Consider the following 21,628-nt stretch of genomic DNA (forward strand, 5'->3'; position numbering starts at 1 on the left):
GGATGAAATATGATGCAATACTAAGTATATATAAAAATAATGTAAGAAAGAGGCTGTTTGGATAATATGAAGATGAAATAGGGAGCTATATGAGGAAATCTTTGTACAAGCCAAAGCTTTACACCATACAGGTCAGATCCTAGTCCAGTGACATTTGCAGACTTCTGACTAGGAATTCTGCCATGAACACTGCTGGGGAAGCAAATAGTAAGGAATTTACCCCAGGGAGTTAAGGGACCTCAAGTGCCCAGTGAAACAGGGGAGGAGAAAATTAAGAATCTTATAACTTCTTTTATTTCTATAACACATTTAATCCAAGGAATTAACATTCAATGCCCAGCAGCACTACAAGGTAGCAGTAAGATAAAGCAAGACCACCTCATTTTTGTTTATTGCTACAAGAATTTCCCAATAATGGCTTTTCTTTTTTGGTCTGAGGAGAAACCATACAGGATGTTCTGTATTAGTTTTAGCTGTTACTATTAAGAGATGAATCTTCTTTCAAATTAGTTACCCTCTAAATGTCCTCCTTGTACTCTGCAAAATAATAAGGTGTTTCTTTACTTTTTCACTATGGTATTATGTAAATAAAAATTACAGACAAACATCACAGTATTAAATATGCAAATATAATTCAATCAATGAAGCACTATTACTATAGGGAATCTGGGGCTTATAAATTCAGTCAATTCTCCTATTTATAGAAACAATGTAATAGATAATCTGAAATGTTAAATATTCCCCAAAAATTTATCTTTGGCTTCAGAGTATGTTTTTTAATAAACATTTAAGTTGACAAATAAGATGGTCAGGGAATTTATTTAAAATAAAATAATGGGGGCAGCTAGGTGGCATAGCGGATAGAGCACTGGCCCTGGAGTCAGGAGGACCTGAGTTCAAGTCCGGCCTCAGACACATGATACTCACTAGCTGTACAACCCTGGGAAAGTCACTTAACCCCGATTGCCTTACCCAAAAAAAAAAAGTGTTTAAAGTAAAATAATGAAGCTATAATGTGATTTGCCACAAAAAACATAAATCCTTATGATCTGCCATATATGTATGTGTCTATTAAGTTAATTTTGTAATCAACTATTCATCATGGATATATTTATTATAATTATATATTACCTATTAACTATTTCAATATTATGGGGTATTAATTACATAATATAACAAGTTATATTCATACACATAAAAGCAATCAACACTACACAGTAAATTCTGTTCTAATATATAAATGTAAGCAGCTAAATATAAAATAGGCATTATTTTCAAATGACTAGACTTTTTAAAATTATGTTTTAGGTATCAAATCCATTGCTACACCTCATGTATCCTATTTCAATCTTTTAGGGTCTCCAGCTTGTCTAGATTTTTTCTGGTAAACCCTCAATTTCTTCCTTAGATTACTATTAACACTGAGAAGTCATAATTATGAAACATATTAATCTCTTTAGATAAGGAGGATTGAAAGCACAAAACGCTACAGCTAAACTGTACTATTTAATGCTATGCTAATTAATGATATTAATACTATTTAATATGTTTCATTATACCTTAGAGAACTGAAAGATTTGATTCATTCCCTTCTTCCTCTCTCAAAAGTATAAGGAACATATTTTTTTCTTTTTAAATTTTCTTTAATTTCTTTTAATTCTCTACTACTAAGTTAATTTCTATCCATTTTTTAAATAAATGCTAATCAATCCCAAAACTACAACTTCTTCCTCCTATTATAGTTTTTATGGTAGAAAGAATGCTAACCTGAAGCACTGGAGAGACCAGGGCTCAAATACTACCTCTTGATACTTACTAGCTGTGTGACTATGAGTTAATTCACTTAATTTCCTTGAATCTCCAGTTCCTCATCTATAAAATGGGGATAATATTTGTAGTACCTCAAGAGTTGTTATGAAAGTCAAATGAAGTCAAGTAAGGTCATATAAAATGCTTTAAGGGAAAAGGTACAAATTTTTAAAATACAAACCTGTTTTATAAACTGAGAATTACCTGTATATACCTCTAAAGAACATCAGAAAATGTATATGTATATTTATGCATATATATAGATATGTGCATATATGTGTATAGTATATACATATATACATTTGTAGAGTTTTTTCTATTCAAAATAAGTTTGAATCATAAAATAAGCAATTGAAAATATAAACCTAATCAATCCAAATTGATGATATAATTAATGCAGCACATTACATTGTGAAATGTTTCCTCTGAATCATTTCTTAAAATTTAAGGTAACAGTTTCAAAGAAATATAATAAGCAATATATTTTCAATACACAAATTAAAACTTCATAAATGAATAAACAAGAAAATGTTTAAGATCATATCAATTCCTTTACTAAATAAGAAGTGGGGGGGAAAAAAAGGAACTTACTGCAACAATCATAATTGCATTATCCAAAAAGCCAAACCCTACGAAAGGTAATGCATTGTGGATGAATACTGAAAAACATCAAAAAAACAGAAAAGCAATAAATACCTTATATAGTTTAAGGCTGCCACAACTTTAGCACAAAAAAAGGAAAAAAAAAAAGAAAAACATATGGTCAAGTCTTCCAAAAGTTTTTGAAACTCACGGAGCTTATGTTTAATACAACATTTCTGTCATTTCCAGAATGAAACAGTAGTTAATAAATATTTATAGTCACAGTACCTAACAGGCACAAACAATACTAAAGCTCCAAACCCTTCTAAACATTGTATATAATATGTAAAAAAGATTTGTTTACTATGATTGTGTGTTTTATACTGATAGAAATAATAGTTACATACTTATAGAAGAAGAAATAAAAATAACAAACAGATAAATAACTTTTCCATGTTTGACCTGGTCACAATGCTACTAGAACTAACCTGTTTCTCTCATACATAAAGATACAACTAAACCTATTTCAAAATTAGAAAAAAAAAAGTAAGCTTTAGTAATGAATGATAACCCACCAAATCAGCAAACCCAAGTAAAATGATTCTGATAAACAAAGGACAGTATTAAAAATATCAAGAGAAACTGATAACTTCATGTAAACATTGACCTTCCAAATATGTAATTTTTCTCTCAACTATAGCAAGTACTATTCTATTTAAAGGGAAAGCAATAGGATTCTGACCAAAGGGTAGCAACTATCCAGACGTCACCGTAATCTGCAGCTGGTTTTAAGGCATATCCAATGTAAACAAATACCCACATAGAGGCTGATCATAGAATCACTCACCAAGAAGTGGCCTCAGAAGTTATCTATTCTAAACCTCTTCATTTTACAAATGAGGAAACTGAGGTATGGGGAAATGAGGTGACTTGTCCAAGATCACACAGCTAATAAGTGTCAGGAATAGAATTTTAAACATCTGATAGTGTGCTCTCTCTACTGTGCCATACCTGTCTTTCTAATATTCTACAGAAGTTTGTATTATTCAATTTATAAAAATAAGAACAGGAGTTATATTGGGGCTCTCTGACCAATAAAGTGAAAAAAACCCCTCTAAATTCATGATGTCTTAAGTTGTTGTTTTTCCTAAAGAGTAACATCAAGGAAAAACTGTCAACAGTATCCCACTGAAATACATTTCACATGATAGCATATGTCAAGCAGCAGTTAGTATAGGGGTTCAACTAATGACATTACATAAAATTACTGTAAAATCCCTTACTTACAAAGCAAAGCCAAAAGATAGTCAAAGGAGTTCTGTGGTATGTTTTAATGCTCTTAGGACTCTTTTTAACTCCTGTTTACTCATGTCTAACAGGATCCTGTATATCAGCTTTTACTGTGGCAAGCTTTGCAGCAAAAAAAGAGAAAACCTTTTTTGGCTAAATGCAAATGGTAAAAAGTACCGAGGATTTTAAGGATGAGAAAAAAAAAACAGTGAATCATAAACTAACTATAATTTCTTTTCATGTTTTACTTCTCATGATCTGCTTATGTTAGAAATTACAGGAAAATACACTTTAGTTAAGCAGTATGTTTAATTATACTAAAAGCTGACAGAGACGGTAAAAATTTAATAAACAACATAGCAAACAAAGCAGCAGAAAAGACTTTCAATCACAGAAATATAAATTAACCCAGCACTGGTCCATTAATCATTTGTCTTCCTTAACTGCACTCAATATTTCAGTATTAACATTTTAAGGAATCCATAATGTTATAAATGGGAATACTCAAAATCACTGAATTCAAAGCTAGAAGAAAACTCAGAGCCCATTTAGTCCTAACTATTATCAAAAAAAAAAAAGACATCCTACAACACACCAGAAAAGTGGTCAGCTGACCTCTGTCCAAAATCTCCAACAAGAAGAAAGCCATTTCCTGAGAAGGTGGCCCAATCCACTTTGGCGCCAGCTCTATCTCTTAGAAGTTTTTCTTTATTTCAAACCTAAGTTTGTTACTATGAAACTTAAACCCATTGTTCCTATTTCTATAGTTCCTTCAACTGAACCTTTTTGGAGAGAGGAGGAAGAGGTGAGAGGAGGGGTGAGAAGTATACGAGCTGGGCTAGAAATGAGTGACAGGTTCGGGAAGGAAGACAGAAAAAGAGACTGACAGATGAACTTAAGAACTTTATAAGAACTACAGTTCTTATAAAAAGAACAAAATAAATTAGTTTAGTTATTGACAATTAAACACCAATACACTACACTAACTGTATCAGCAGTACCAAAGCAAGTACTAAAATCCCCAAACATTTCATGAAAAAGACCTCTTGTTATATAGAGAGAAGAGGCCCATATGAGGTAACTATGAAATTTATGGAGATAGGTGAAACTTCTTTACATAGTATATTTTATAATTTGTGCTTTAATCTGAATCTCCAAGATAGAGTTATAATAGTTACAAATATATATCTTAACATTTAATGAAAATATTTTTGGTATAAAGGATGTGTCCTGGGAGAGGGGAGAAAGGCAGACAGGGAAAAAAAATCAAGATGTTATAAAAAAAAAAGATATCAATAAAAATCTATTTTTTAAATGTTTAAGAAAGGATCAGTGAGTTAAGATTTATTTTAAAATGGAATCAGAATTACCTTCCACCTAAAAATGGCTATCAAGAAAAAGCAAAATAGCATAGGGTGGCTTTGAAATCTTAACTATATGATACCTTTATATTGACTAATCAAGATAGCTGTCCTTTAATAGAAGTTTAAGTTTTATTAATAATAAGAAATAAGATAAAATACAAAATGTTTGGGGAAAGTACTTCCTTACTACCTGCAAAAAAAGAAGGCAGTTATTCATTTTGGTAAACAAGACTTTATGGAAGAACAGGAAAGAGAGAGATAAGGAAGGAAAAGGGAAAAAAGAATTAGAGTTGCCATATCATATCTTACTCAATTTAATTATCATTTATTGAGCATCTATTATGTGTTACAACAGTATTAGATGCTAAAGAAAAAAAACCCTGCCTTCAAGCTTACATGGAAGAGAAGGGAAGGAAAGAAGAGGGTGTGAAGACAACTTGTATACCAATAAGTACATACAAAATACAGAAAAGAGTAAATACAAAGTAAACTGGGTTGGGGAGCAGAAAGCACTAACACTTGGGGTGGAGAGAGGGAATCAAAAAAGGCCTTAGATAGAAAGGAATCTCTCTCCTGGTTCTCCCACTACCTGATTGACTGCTCCTCAATTTCCTTTGCTGGGTCATCATCCAGACAACATTATCTCACAATAGGTGTCCCCCCCACCCTCTTCTCTTCTCCCTCTATGCTACTTCACTTGGTGATCTCATCATCTCCCATGAATTTAATTACCATCTCTATACTGATGACTCTCAAATCTACCCGTCCTGCTCCAAACTTTCTACTGACCTCCAATCTCCTATCTCCAACTGCCTTTCAAAATCTCAAACTTGATGTCCAACAGACACCTTAAATTCAACACGTCCAACTGAACTCCTTATCTTTCCCCCCTAAACCCTCTCCACTTCTAAATTTTCCTATTACTTGTCAGGGGTACCACAATCCTCCCAGACTCCCAGCTTACAATGTAGGAGTCATCCTCAACTCCTCACTATCTCTCACTCTGCCCCCATTCAATCTGTTGCCAAGGCTTGTTGAATTCACCTTTGCTCCATTTCTCTCCTCTGATGCTGGTGCAGGTGTTCATCACCTCATACTTGGACTACAATACTCTAATAGCCCACCAGCGTGAACACCTGCAACAAGCCTCTCCCCACTCCAACCCATCCTCCATCCATCTGCCAAAGTAATTTTCCTAAAGTGCAAGTCCAGCCACATCATCCTACTAATAAACTCCAGTGGCTCCGAAATACAAAATCCTCTTTTGGGCATTAAGAGTTCTCCATAACCTTAACCTAGTCCCTCCTACCTTTCCAGTCTTCTTACACCTTACTTCCCAACACATACTCTTTAATCCAATGACACTGGTTTCCTTTCTACTCTACAACTGCTCCAGGTACTTTTTTCTGGCTGTCCTCCAATGCCTACCATGCGCTCCCTCATCCTGGCTTCCTTCAAGTCCTAACTGAAATTCCACTTTCTTTTTATTTTATTTTCCCCCAGTTACATGTCAAGAAAAATTTTAGCATTCATTTTTATAAGATTTTTAGTTCTGAATTTTCCCCTTCCCCTCTCCTCTTCTGAAAATGGTAGGCAGTTTGATATAGTTTATATATGTGCTATCATGTAAAAACATTTCCATATTAGTCACAGCTGTGAAAGAAGAAACAGATCAAAAGAGAAAAAAAAAACATGAGAATGTATAAAGTAAGTGAAAAAAATATGCTTTAATCTGCCCTGAGTTCATCAGTTCTTCATCTGGATGCAGATAGCATTTTCCTTCGAGAAGTCCTTCGTACTTGTCTTAGATAATTTTGTTGCTGAGAAGTGTCTGTCATTCACAGTTGATCATCACACAATGTTGCTGATAAAATCCCACCTTTTTACTGGAACCTTCCAAACCCCTTTTAATTCTAGTGCCTCCTCACTTAACTATTTCCCATTTATCCGGTATATGGCTGGTTGGCCCATATCTGTTTGCTTGTTGTCTCCCCCATTAGAATGTGAGCTCCTGGAGGGCAGGGACTGTCTTTTGCCTCCGTTTGTGTCTCTGGTGCTTAATACGGTGCCTTGGCACATCATAGGCACTTAATAAATGCTTATTTGTTGACAAACTGAAATAACACTTAAACTATTCTTTGAAGGAAACTAGAAATTCTACCAGGCAAAGGTGAGGAAGGAGAGCATTCCAGGCAAAGGGGACTGCCTATGCAAAAGCACAGAACTGAGATATGGAATGTCTATGTTACAAAGTATTGCACTCCATTAACACTTTCATTTAGTCTAGTAATGAATGGATTTCATAAGTCATAAGGAGTGCTTTAACATCCTTTGGGAAAATAGCCATTCAATAATTCAGTAATAGTTACTGTTATATCAATATCCAATATTTAACTCAAAATTTTAACCTTTTTAAATTCATTACCAAATGTGAAATAAGCATCTTCCCCAAGGCAACTATGAGCCAAATGTCCAGATTTAAATTCCAGTCCCCACCTTCCTAAAACCAAGTCTTCAATATTTTCCATACAATAACATACTTTGGGTCACAAGCTTGTGCTGGAAGGCATTCCCTAGTGCTCTGAGTTCACTCCAACACTCTTCTTACTAGTGCTTGGGGGAAGCAATTCCTATCAAACAGTCTACAATCATTATAGTTCATATTCTCAAGTCGTATGATTCCTAACTCATTAAAAGATGGACCTGTTAACCAAAAGAGCAAGTAAATACTTTTCCTAGGGAACTGAAAAACTCTCTACCACCAAAGTGGTTTTTTTTTCCCTTCTAAAGGATAGTTATTATACTTAAAGTATTTTAAACTCAAGTTTTATCAATAAAATGCTCCACAGTATCGTGATATTTCTTAACAAGGATTACAGACCTTGTACCTCAGTACAATAAGTACATATCCCATAAGTACATACATATGATATACATAGTATATATTTAATTCACTAAAATTCCTTCTACTACTAAAGAATAAAACCATCAAAATCTAAAAGATAGACATTCAACATTTATAAAACTATTACCATATCTCAGCTGTCCCTGGGAAGGTGTTGGGGCCTCCAACTTTTCTATGGGGGAAAAAGCATATGATGCAATTAGTTACTTTTTCATACATTTCTGATTTCAATGTTGTATGAAACATTTTCTTTTTAATTGCAAGAATTTACAAAAGAGGAAAAAATCTGAATTTACTTTTATGCTACATTTCACTTAGTTAACCAGTTACATATATTATTTAAATACAATTATTATTAACAGAATGACAATGATAATTTCACAGGGCTAGTAAATAAGAATAATCCCAGATCTACCTTGTTCTATGACCTCTGGTTAATTATTAAGGTCACCTATAATACGAAGAAGCTGTGTTCATCAATTAGTGTCAGATACCCCACAAACTATTCACAATTGTATCAGATCTGGAGATATTAATGACTTATAAAATATATGTCTACATTAAAAGCTATCCTGCAATTTTTCATACATTTCTACAAAAGAATAGTTCATTTATGAAAAAAAGAACACATATCTTTGAGGTAACCTTAAAAACAGCCATGGAAGGGGCAGTTAGGTGGCGCAGTAGATAGAGCACCGGCCCTGGAGTCAGGAGGACCTGAGTTCAAATCCCGCCTCAGACATATAACACTTACTAGCTGTGTGACCCTGTGCAAGTCACTTAACCCCATTGCCTAACCAAAAAACAAACAAAAAAACAGCCATGGAATACATTTAAAATAATTTATAACAGCAGTAACATTCCTAGATCTGTGCCCTATGCCTTGGTTTTGTTCTACCTTGATGAAACCAAAAGAATCTGTTTATGGACAATAAGGAACAAAATAGCTTTGCTAAAAAAGTTGCAAATGCTAATTAAGATTTCTAGCAACAGCACAAATATGCTAGTTTACAAAAACATATTTGGAAATTATACAAAATTCCCTCTGATAAAAGCTGGAATGTTTAAAATATTATCATCAAATATAAAAACTACATGATTGCTCTATATGAGCAAAGCAGCAACCTGTCTACTCTGAAAGAAGTAATGATCTCACCAGGTGTAAGTTCAAAACAAACTGTTATACAATGGTAGAGAAAAACCACATTATGCATCTATCAACAAACAACAAAAAGAATGATCGTAGAACAAACATGAGAGAACTGTGTTAAATTTATGATTTTCTTCTAAAGCTGCAACTCTGTTTTAAAGCAGATCTATTACAATGTAATAAAACACATCATAAACAGAAAAGATACTAGTTGGGCTAATATTTTTCTAATATAGTCATTTAGTTTCAGGTAAGGCCAGATTTTAAAGAATTCAAGTAAAAAATAAATAGGATAGATATTATATATTACATATTACAAGACAATAAGGAAACAATATAACATTTATGGCTTCATACTTCACTAAGAATAAGAAATCACTATGCAAAAGAAGGTACAAAGAGATTCACCAATAGTCAACTTGCTACCAAATTAGTTGGAAACCAAACTAGAAATATAATTTTTAATGTTAGAAATACACTGGACATCACAGAATTTGGAATTAAACAAGGTTTTATTCCCTACAAGTTTTCTTTTACCAGTACACCACAACCTACTTTCAAGACATGCAAATACTTCTTTTGATATGTTTTTCAAAACATAATTTACCCCCGTAGTCCATATAGCTTTCTGGTGAAATAAACATGCAAAATAAGGGGTTACATACCAGCACTATCTGTTAGTTGCATTACTCTCATCATCACCACAGTTCTGACACTGTGAGGAGAGGTCCTTGTCAGTTCACTGGAACTTCTTGGAATACCTAAAATTCAATAAGCACGACCTTCCCAATGGAATAAGAATTATATGGAGCCCTTGGCTTCCATCTCTTCAAACTGCCTGAATATTGAACAATACTATACTGTGTGAAAAGAAGGTGTAAGGGATAGGTTTATGAATAAACGTGTAGTAGTAAAGAGAAGATGTCACTCCAATAACTCTTTTTCTTCTTTCCCACCACACATAAATATCTGAAAAAACAAAGGCAATGGGAAAATCAAAGATGGGGTTGGGGGGAGTGAAAATAAATGCTGCAAGGAAGATAAAGCAAAGGTGAAATGGCATGCAGATGAAAGAAAGCCATGATTTAGAATAGATTCTGTCTCTTGTCTGAAGCACTTGCTGAGAAAGTGAGCAAGCACAATGATGAGTTCTAATTAAGTGGAAGAAATTTAGTTAAAATAAATTCATAGATATTTCAAGGATTTGTGATTTCATCAGTGTGGGTCCTACCTCCAATTGCAAAACTGCTACAACTTAGTAGAGAGTCTTTGAGAACAAAGAATTCAACATCCTGCAGCCAATCTGGTGCAAAGCCTTTACAAACTGTGTGGACTTGTCACTGACATGTTCCACAAGCCTTTTTGTTTGATATTGATACAGTCTAGCAGAGTTAGTGCTCTATAGGCACAGCCTTCAAGAACTAAGCTTATTTACAGGCCCAATGAGGCATTTAAAGTAAGATATTAGGACTGAATCCATAAATAGAACTTTTTTAAAATAACAATTTACATTGTAAGTTTTGAAGATTTGAATGTTTCTGTGTATGCTGAATGTTTTTTTTAACAAAAGAGGAAAAAAAACCCTTCAGAATATTTTACTTAATTCCTAATTGATAACCAACCCTAACTGATTTTATTATCTTCCATTTCAAAAACTAGAAAACATACAATCCGTGAAAGAAATGTGTTACTTAGAGATCAAACAAGTACTAGAATTCTATACTATGGCCTAAAGACAGATCAGTCACAGATGTACTCTATGCTGAAATGGATCCAAGAAAAATTAAAGTGATTTTTGTATATAGGATTACTCCTATATACAAAGATAGAAGATAATAGACAAATACTAAGTTTAGAGGGACTCAATTCTAAAATATATTATACATTGAGAGTTTTAAGATCTAGTACTTCTTTACTTTTCCTGTCTGCAATCTTTCTATACTACTAACATTATACTTACATAATTTCTCCTTGGTGCTTCTACTATAAAGGGGGGGGCAATAGGGAACTAAGTTATATGTGAATAGGGATCCTAGTCCACCTCTATCTGGAAGAACATTCATTAACTCTCATCTCTGTTTTCTAAAGAGCAGATTTATCTATAGTAATCAGTGGCAGAACTTCAACAGAGAGAGAGAGAGAGAGAGAGAGAGAGAGAGAGAGAGAGAGAGAAATGGGGAATATGATATGTAAGTGACTGAAAGGTAATGATTTCTTTTCTTTCAAGTTTCTTCAAGAGCCTTTGGTCTCAGGAAAGAAGACTCAAGCAATTACAGGACAACATTATTTAAGTCTTCCTATTCAATTCAATTAAGAAGCACTGGTAGAGTGCCTACTACACATAGGACAGGTAAGGTGTTACACACTAGAGGATACAAAGATGAAAACAAAACAGCCCCAGCTCTCAAGAAGCTTACATTCACCTGCAGGATAGGTCAGGTTAGGGGAAGGGGTGGGGCAAGGAGGACACAGAAAAGAAATGAAGTATACTGAGGTAGGGAGGAAGGGGAAAAGTCCAAAGAAGGTGAGAAAAAGACAAAGATAAGGTGAGAAGCTGCCAGGCCAGGTTAGCGGGACAAATATTTGTGATTGATTCTCTATCCCAACTTCCTTCAGAGGTATGTGGCTTCAATTTAAGTTCCTACATGTCCCAGAAAAACAAAGTATTTTCTGCTTAAAAAAGCCTTTTTGCTGGCAGCTCAGTTGCTGTTTCAAAGCAAAAAAGGAACTTATGTGTTAGAAGAAAGAAGAGGAAGGGGAGGACGTGGAGAAAAGACTTAATAAAAAACATATTTCTTAATTTTCTTCTCCAAATAAGGAGGTACAGACAAAAACATGCAGGCAATTCAGTAACAACGTCACACTAGACATATTATATTCAAAACAAAACTTTTGGGGGCCAGATTTGTGGTTTCATTAGTGTAGAGAATACCAGGTGTGGAAACTCCCTCTATTGATGCAAATGGTATGAAATTAACATTAGAAATTAGAGAGCTGATAATTTATTTAAAAGTCACACTTCATTAAATAATGCTTTGTATTCAATAGAGAGGAGTAGTGAGGTATAGAAAAAGAACACTAGATTTGGAATCACAGAATCTTGGCTCTGCTGTTTACTACCAACCACGTGACTTTGGCCAACTCACTCAGGCTTCAGTTTTATTACCTGTAAAATGAAGGCTTTGGACTAAATGACCTCTAAATTCCTCTTCAACCTTTGGGACTGAAGGGAACTTCAGGCATCAGCTAGCCCGAAGTCTCTTCCTATTCTGCAATGTCTTCCGCAACATCCCTGACATATATTCAGACAACCTGTGCTTAGGCCACTAGATGGAACCCGGACTGGAGTGCTGGACTTGGAATCAGGAAAACCCTAATTAAAATCTTGCCTCACTTACTGTGTGATCCTGGGTGAATCACTAACCTCTTTCGGCCTTAGTCTCCTCTTCTACAAAATGGTAATAATAATAGCACCTACCTCCCAAGGTTATTATGAGGAGAAAATGGGATTCAAAGCACTCTGCAAACCTTAAAGACCTATATAAATGGTAGCAAGCAGTAGCAGTAGTAGTAATAAACAAGAATACTTAAATTTGATTGCTAATTCTACAATTTCACCAGCTAAAAGGCTTCCTTAAGAGTGACTTTACTTGTCAGATTCTCAATCACCTTCTCTATAAAACTGGACTATCACTGTTACTTACCATCTCACCAGGCTATCGTTGCCAAAGTACTTTGTAACTGGACAGCACCATGTGAAATACAACCAATTAATCCAACAATACGAAGTTCACTCTTTTGTTAAGCAGATATTACCAGACATCCAGATAGGTAAACTCTTTTTATCAAATCAAAACCTACCTCATTCTAACTTCTCTCTATTTGTCCTAGTTTTACCCTTTGAAGATGCATAAAATAACTTAATTACCTTTTCTAGATTTCAACTCTTTAAATATGAGCGCATATTCGCTTTTTTAAGATGACAGCGGAAAAAGCAAAGGACTTGAAGACAAAAGACTTAGGTTCTACCACTGACTAGCTAAGTAACCTCAAGTCACTAAACCTCTCTGAGTTTTACCCTGGGCTTCTAAAACTTCACCGTCCTGATCACCCTCCAACCCACTTAATAGTTCCTTTACAGTCATCTTCCTTCCACCCAAGACTGTTTATGCCTCATCTAATTTTGTACTTTTCTGTTCAATCACTCCTATACATTTCTATATCACTTCTAAATCAATACTTTAAAGCAGCAATGTAGCTACATTTGAAAAGTAGTTATGTAGCAAACAGAACCATACAAGGAAGAAAAAAGATGTCTTTTAAATCTAGGTATCCTCTTTCATTCTCTCTCTGCACTTCAGTCCTACATTTCCAACTGCCTACTAGATATTTCCACCTGTGTACTCCTCTAGCAACTCAAATTCAACATGTCCAATCTGCATTCATCTTCTTTCCTAAATCTGCTCCTCTTACAACAGCCGTAAGGTCACTTTGGCATCATTATTGACTTTTCCTTCTCTCTCACCCGAGAATCCTTCTGATACTAAATCCTACTGATTCTCCACAATCACTATCAATCCATTCCCTTCTCTCTACTCATACAGCTACCACCCCAGTTCTGGCCTTCATTATTACTATTTAGACTACTATACTAGCTTCCTATTTCCTGTCATCAACCTCTCCCCATATCTAGAACATTTTTTACATACTAGCCAAAATAATCTTCCTAATAGACAGTCTAGTCTGCTCAAAAGCCTTTGTCAACACACTAGGAAATGGTTCTAACAGGCAAGTTCTTTATCCTGGCATTTAAAGACTTCAACAATCAATAGATAGAAGGAGGGGATTGGACTAGACATGCCAACCTAACTTTCCAACTTTGCTTCACATTATTCTTCTCTTTGTATTTCACAGTCTTTCCAGATTGAAGTAGGAGGTGAGTTCCAAAACTCACATCATCTACTTCATACATTCCAACATGGCTCCCATGCCAAAAAAGTACTCCTTCCTCATTTTTGCCTTTCAGATTATCTCTTAAAGGCTCAATTTATCTTAAAAGCTCAGCTAGTCTTAAAGGCTCAGCTTAAAAAGGATTGCCTTGAATAGGAAATCTATCTTGATCCCACAGCTGAATATGGTCTCCTCCTTATATTTAAAGCATTTTGTCAAGATCTCTTCCTTTGCCTCCATCATATACTATCTGATATCATGTTGATTTCATATACCAAACAATCCCCTCACAATACCCCAAAGTAGGATGCAAGCAACCTGAGGGCAGCAAACACATTTTATTTTTGCATCCCCAGGGCCTTATATGGTATCTCGTGGATAGCAGGTACTTAATAAAAGATTGGTTGAATTGAATTTCCTCATCTGGAAAGAAAAAAAATCAATGAGAAGTTTGAGAAACAAAATGAACATAACAGAGAAGCAAGAAGTGGCAGTGCTAGAGAACTTCAATTATCTGGAGAATGTTTCTCTCTCTACCTAGACAGCAAGGTGGCACTAAGTAGAGTACTAGGACTCAAGTCCAGAAGAACTGAGTTAAAATCTGGCCTTAGCCACTTACCAGCTATGTGACCCTGAGCAAGTTACTTAAACTTTGTCTGCATCAGTTTCCTCATCTGTAAAATAAAATAATAAAGAGAAACTACCTCCCCGGGTTCTTGTGAGGCTCAAATGAGATATCTGTAAAGTAAGTAGACAGGTAGATGCTTTAAAATGCTTGATCACCTTCCTTTTCTCTCCCTAAAAGCAGATGAGCTAAGAAATTCTGAACCTGACTTAATTATAACTTCACCCTTAAAAAGGCAGAGGAAGAAACAAGGAACTGCTATTCTGGACATGATTCGATCAACAAAGAGGAACTGACTGATGATGTAGAAATAATGGGAACCTTGGAAGCAAGTCACTACCCCACTACTGAGCTCATAATGAAGAAAACATATGCAAAATCTGACATATGAGAAAACAGATTTCAAAAGATCCACATAAAGGATAGGTAGGATCCAAAGGACTGATATATTAGAGCGAATGGCTATCCAGGAGAGTTACTCAAGAATAAAATCCGGTATAAGAAAAAATTATTTCAATGAGGAGGAAAAGAGGAAACTACTTAAAGAAATCTGTGTGACTTCACTGCAAACTTACCAACCAACTCAACTTTTAAAAAGACATGTATAGTGGGGGCAGTTAGGTGGCACAGTGGATAGGCGCAGTGGATAGTACACTGGCCCTGAAGTCATGAGGACTTGAGTTCAAATGTGACCTCAGACCAAACACTTGACACTTACTAGCTGTGTGACCCTAGGCAAGTCACTTAACCTGAAGTGCCTAAAAATAAAAAAAATTAAATAAAACATTTTTTAAAAGATGTACAGAACACAGAAACAAGGGCAAGTAACTGAAGTCAAATATACAAGAATAGCACAGTCATATAAGAAATCCCAAGAGCCCTAAAACCCAGGATGATCCAAGGCTGGGAACAAATGCGTAAGGCATTAAAGAGGATGATTTGGTTTTGTTTGTTTGTTTTAGGCACATTCTGGTCAAGAGGAAGATCAAAGTCATAGGAACAGTGCTCAGAGTGGATGGGATGACAAGGGTAGGAGAGTGAAAAGGTTGAACTAAGAAGCTCTTACATTGTTCCTGAGTTGTTTTTTTGTTTTCCTGCTGAGGAAACATTTGGAATGGGATGGGGAAAGGGGTAGAGAGGGAAGAGAATGGTTAAAAGGGAATAAAAAATAAAGATAAACAAAGAGACAGTAAAACATCACCTTCAATAAGTTTAAGTTGCCATGCCCAGATACACCATACCCTGGGGAATTAAAATAACCTGTAGATGTGATTGCTGAGCTTCCATGTATGATTCTTCCAATACTCTGGGGAACGGTAAAATGCTTCAATACCAGAAAAAGAAACATGTTACAATTTTGCCATTTTGTCAAGCTTATTTCCTGGTATAACAATGAGTATAGCTATAACAACTGTGTACTGAACCTCATGGTCTACATGGCCTTCAAGAAGTTAAGTGGAAAGCCATTGATCTTCATCCCAAGCCAAAAAAAAGGAGTTCCACAACTGGGAAGCACACATCCCTAACATATGTTTGTATACTGGGGATCCTATGTCCCATTCACATCTTTGCCCCAAAGCACCCCTATAGTGGGGTGAGGGGAGAAGCTTAGAGCGCTATATTGTGCACCATCAATATAGTCACCATATTCAGTTAAAAAAAAGGCAAAAAGGTAAAGTCTTCAAACTGTAAACTAGAGAATTATACTTTAATTACTGGCAAAATTCTAGAATACACTAATAAAGGGGACAGTTTATGAACACTTAGAGAAGCAGTAAAAGCTAGCACGGACTCATCAAAATAAATCATATTAGACCAAGGTCATTTCAATTTTTTGATAGGTTAACTAAACTAGTAGATCAAGAGATGGAATGAAATAGACACACTTCACCTGGATTTCAGGAAAGCATTTGGTAAACTTTCTCATGCTCTTCCTGTGGACAAAAAGGAGTGATGTGAGACAGCCAAATGTAGTAGATTCAGAACACAAATGGCTCAATGGCTAGAGTGGGTAGGAACAAAGAATGGAAGATGCAGTGAAGCAGATTTAAGCTCAATTTAAGGGAAAACTTCCTAATCTCTCTCTCTCTCTCTCTCTCTCTCTCTCTCTCTCTCTCTCTCTCTCTCTCTTTTACACACACACACACACACACACACACACACACACACACACACATACATACATACAGAGGAGGTCTCTAAGTAGTCACTGGATGACCATTTTTGTGTTTCAGAAAGGATTCCTGGTTAGCTATAGATTGGATTAGATGACCCCACAATGCCCTTCAAACTCTAAAAGTCTATTTTTATTCAGCATTTGGAAATACTGAATTTGAAGACAGTTCGTGGTATTGACAAGTATTCCCCAACTAATATGGTCACAAATTTGGAGGTTTTGAAATGTTAATGACAACCAATAAATACTGGTCTCCGGGTCCAACATGAGAAGAATACTCTGGAGAAATGAGGAAGTAAGTAGTTAAAGTGATAATGAAATTTTGGTGCATAATGAAAAAAAATGTAGTGGTTTTCATGCTGAAACATTTTGATTATATAATAGTGGACTAATAGAAAGAAAACTGAACAAAGTTCAGAGACTTTGGTAGTCAGACTAGCTATTACAGGAGGCAATTCATGTACTCAGGAGCTTAGTTTCTCCATCTATAAAATGAAGATTAGAATTTCATAACCTACCTACAGGGTTGATGTGAAGAAATCTGATTGTAAGCTTATAAGTTAAAATATTAGCTATTATTAAGTGTTTTATTAATAGGGGTTATTATTGTGACATAGTAGAAAAACTGTTGTTGGAACTAATTAAATCCTGCTGCTGAGACACACTGGCTATGTAACCCCAGGCAAGTCACTTTATCACTCAGTAGACAGCTCTTTCAACTGTAAGTTAGAGAAAAGCATTAGATTTAACTAACATTGGTAATGGAAACTTCCTCAACAAGGAGTTCCCTGAATTAGTGAAATTATAAGTCCAATCCACATCCTCTAAACTATGTGATATTATGTTATCAGCATAAAAATTCTCAAAGAATCTTTATTCATATTACATGGAACATTAGAATTCTTCAGGACATGTTTTGCAGTACCTGTTCCTACAACCAATGATTTTAAGGTTTCTATTACCAATCTAAAAAGATATTTAAAAAAAAAAACAACTTAAAATTCAGATGGTTTTTTTTTCATTTTAGACTCAATACTAAAACTTAACAATAAGGTAAGAAAAAGAAAACATACTATAAACTTAAATACTGAAACTTAAATATACAATAAGAAAAAAAGCATTGCCATGTACACAGCAGAATGTAAGAGAGAATTCAAAATATACATCAATAAATTTCCATTTCAAGAAATCCTATATACTGTGTTGAGAGCTGCCCATCTTAGCTTCCTTGTAAGTTTTCTTTTGTTCTCTGCTTTGCACTTTTTACTTCGTTCTTTTTCCCCTTCCTCCCCTAGAAGGCTACAATACATATGTATGTATATGTGTGTGTATGTACACACACACATACCCTTACATACAATATATCTCTCTACTTTCATATTTCTTTTGTTCCAGTAATCCAAGAGGGGAAGGGAGAAAAGGAAAAACAAAGAGAGCAACAAAAGGAAAGAGACAAAAAGAAAGACAGAAAAATACACACAAAGCAATTCAGATTTTGAAGAGATAAGAAGAGGTGCTATTATCTTCTACAATCTGGTGAAATGTTAACTAGCTGGTTTAACAACATTAAAGTGCTCTAATCCTTCAAATTCAGGATTCTACTTTAAATTCGATAGCCAAAAAAAAAAAACTGAAATATTCTCTGGGCTACCAAAACAATCTCCCTGAAGGCCAAATGAGATCAATTTAAAAGCCAGAGCTGGCACCAAGTATAAAGGTTTTACCACTTTTGGTACAAGAGACAGAGCTGGGCTAAATGCATAATGAACCCAGTATACACCTTGAAAGTTTTCCGTTATCAATTTTTAAAATTTTCAAATAACAAGTATTTTTTTAATCTGTTCCTCTTCCTCCTCTTGGGTTCCAACCGAACTGAGCAAATTTTAAAAAACAAATATGAAAAACAAATCCCTCAGTAGTCAGTCAACAAATATTCCTTAAGCACACTTACTATATACAAGGCACCAAATACACTCAAAGAAACGTAAAGACAGTCTTGCTCTCAAGGAGCTCACAGGCTAACAGGCGAGTCAACATGTAAATTTAAATAACTATGTACAAACAAGATATCTACACAGAATAAATGGGAAACAATCAGCAATAGGAAGGCATTAGCATTAAGGGGAACTAGGAAAGGCTTCTTGCAGAGGGTGGGATTTGATTTGATTTGATTTGATTTTTTATTTTTAGGCAATTGGGGTTAAGTGGCTTGCCCAGGGTCACACAGCTGGTAAGTGTTTGGTCTGAGGCCAGATTTGAAGTCAGGTCCTCCTGACTACAGGGCCAGTACTCTATCCACAGCGCCACCTAACTGCTTCCCCCCCCCCCCGTGGGATTTTAAATGACATGTGAAGGAAGCCTGGAAAATTAAGAGACGAAGATGAGGGAGAAAGGTCTAGGCATAGTAGACAGCCAGTGAAAATTTTCGTTCAATCAAGAGCTGGGAGCGTCTAGCACATGGCACAGCCAAGAGGCCAATGTCAGCAGATCACAAAGTAGATGGAGAGGTATAAGAGGTGAGAAAAGTGGAAAAGGAGGGAGGGGTCAGGCTTTAAAAGCCAAGCTGAGGCTCTTGAAAGCAATAGGAAGTCACTGCAGTGAATTAAATAGGGAGGTGTCATGGTTAAACTTGGATTTTAGAAAGATCAATTTGACAGCTGAGTGGAGGATGGAGTGTAGTAGGAAAGACTTGAGGCAAGGAGACCAACCAGTGAACTATTTCAGTAGTTCAGGTACAAGGTGATAAAGGCCTACACCAGGGCAGTGGCAGTATCAGATGAAAGAAGGGAATATATGAGAGATATTTTGAAGGCAGAAATGACAGGACTTGGCAACCTATTGAATAAAGAGTGCAAAAGTGAGGAAGTCAAGGGTAAATAAAACCCGGGTAACAAGCCAGCTCATTTTACAGATGAGGAAAATGAGGCAAACAGAGTAAAGTAACATGCCCAGGGTCATACAGCTAGTAAGTGTCTGAGGTTGGATTTAAACTCAGGTCTTCCTGACTCCAGGCCCAGCACTCTACCCACTGCACCACGGAGCTGCCCTAGTGAGTCAATTAGGGAGGTACAAAAGCATTGCCTTCTTCAGTGAGGACCCAGTTGAGATTATGTAACATAAATCTGTAATGAATCCAGTCAGTAGCTTTGTGATTTCATTCAGTAGCACCCGTGCAGGAGAAAAGGCAATCAGAGTGATTAAGGGCACAGGCTTGGCAAGGCAGGATGGGCGATACAAAGGGGAAAGGAACTTGAGAGAAGAAGAGTAGAATTGAACTGGTTCACCAAAGGATCAAGATGGGCAAGAGAGAATGTAGCAAAGTGCAAGAATGATGACCTGAGGAAGAACTGAGGGGGGAGGGATTACATGTCCACGGATACATGCTGAGGTACAACAAATTTTCACATTAGCTATGTCCAAAAATGTATATCTCATTCTACATTTTAGGTTTATCACCCTTCTTTCTACCAGGAGGTACATGCCACACAGTGCATACTTGTGTTTTATCTTCATTCCTTTGGATTAGCAATTTATTGTAAAGTTTAAAGTCTTTTAAGATGTTTTCATACAAGTGTATGAAAAATGCTCCCAATCACCAATGATTAGAGAAATACAAAGCAAAGCAACTCTGAGGTCAGACTGGCAAAGATGAAAAAAGAAGAAAACAGCTTGTTGGTGAAGCTGTGAAGTGTTCCAGCCATTCTGGAAAACAATCTGGAATCACACCCAGAGAGTTACCAAACTGCATATATTCTTTGACCCAGCTATACCATAACAACAAAAGGATCTTACAGAATAAAATGAAAAAACACATTACCAAAACATAAATCAAGAAATATAATTGAATGGACTTCCAAGTAAAAACATGGACATGCAAAAGCAGCTTATACAACCAAGTTTTAATAAATGGAAATCAAAATAGCAAGAAAACATGCATAAAAGAATGAAATGAGAAATTTTAAAAGGCAGAAAAATAATAAAAAGACATCAAAAATCTCAAAAATGGATTACAAATATAAGGAATGTTAGTGAAAATACTTCTCCAAATCTGTTTTAGTAATTTTTAAACAAATATTCTGGCATCTCATTATCCATTAGCAAGAAACCTCGTACTACAGAGACTTCCTCACCACCTATACTGGTAAATGTTAAATTCCTCACAGGTGGGTTGGACCCACTGGTAGTGAACAGGGGCAAAATAATCTCTACCTCCTGGAAAAAACTGGAATAAGAGCTAAAGAAGCATAAAACCAAAGACTGGACAGGTCAGGAAATCAGGAACTTAGATTTCCCTATGGTGCCAAAATCCAAAAGAGCTTAATTAGAACCAGAGATCTATGTGCAGAAGCAGAGTTCACAACAAGAAGCAACCTGATGAGACTCTGAGTAAGCTGGTTATAACCCTGGTACCTAGATTAGCGAGTAAAGGATTTACATATGTTGTCATACCATTTCAAACCTCTACTCCTATTTTAACATGAAGGAAATATTGATCTACCCCATATCACCGACATGTTAATGGATTTGATGGAGGGGGGTGGGGAGAGGGAAGGCGCACATGGTGCACCTGGGGGTTAGCTCATTAATAGATGCTTAATAAATTGTAAAGGGTGACTGAGGGAAGGAGCCACAACAGCATCCTTTGCTACTGTATCTAATCTCCTCCAAAGCTTTTCTTTTTTTTTTTTTCTGGAGGGAGCAGTTGACAGCTCTATGAATTCCTACCCTGTACAGACATTTCAGTGCAGGCATGAGCTCAATCCACCACACTACCCTT

At 35.7% G+C, this 21,628-nt stretch overlaps 1 protein-coding gene across 4 annotated transcripts in view; it reads right to left on the reverse strand.

The window, feature by feature from the left end:
- Positions 1-21,628, reverse strand: part of TMEM65 (transmembrane protein 65) — a 56,044-nt gene that overhangs the window by 13,368 nt on the left and 21,048 nt on the right. For 2 of the 4 annotated variants that reach the window (XM_020964948.2, XM_020964949.2), the window contains 2 exons: positions 8,078-8,122; positions 2,401-2,468 (listed from right to left, as the gene is read on the reverse strand). In XM_020964948.2, coding sequence (XP_020820607.1) covers positions 2,401-2,468; positions 8,078-8,122 — 113 coding nt within the window. Of the gene's footprint in view, positions 1-2,400; positions 2,469-8,077; positions 8,123-9,765; positions 9,862-21,628 lie in introns of all 4 variants that reach the window. The other 2 variants (XM_078153724.1, XM_078153725.1) reach the window with 2 other exon arrangements.

This window comes from Phascolarctos cinereus, unplaced genomic scaffold, assembly GCF_003287225.1.
Source record: "Phascolarctos cinereus isolate Bilbo 61053 unplaced genomic scaffold, phaCin_HiC Scaffold_4;HRSCAF=312, whole genome shotgun sequence".
NCBI lineage: Eukaryota > Metazoa > Chordata > Mammalia > Diprotodontia > Phascolarctidae > Phascolarctos > Phascolarctos cinereus.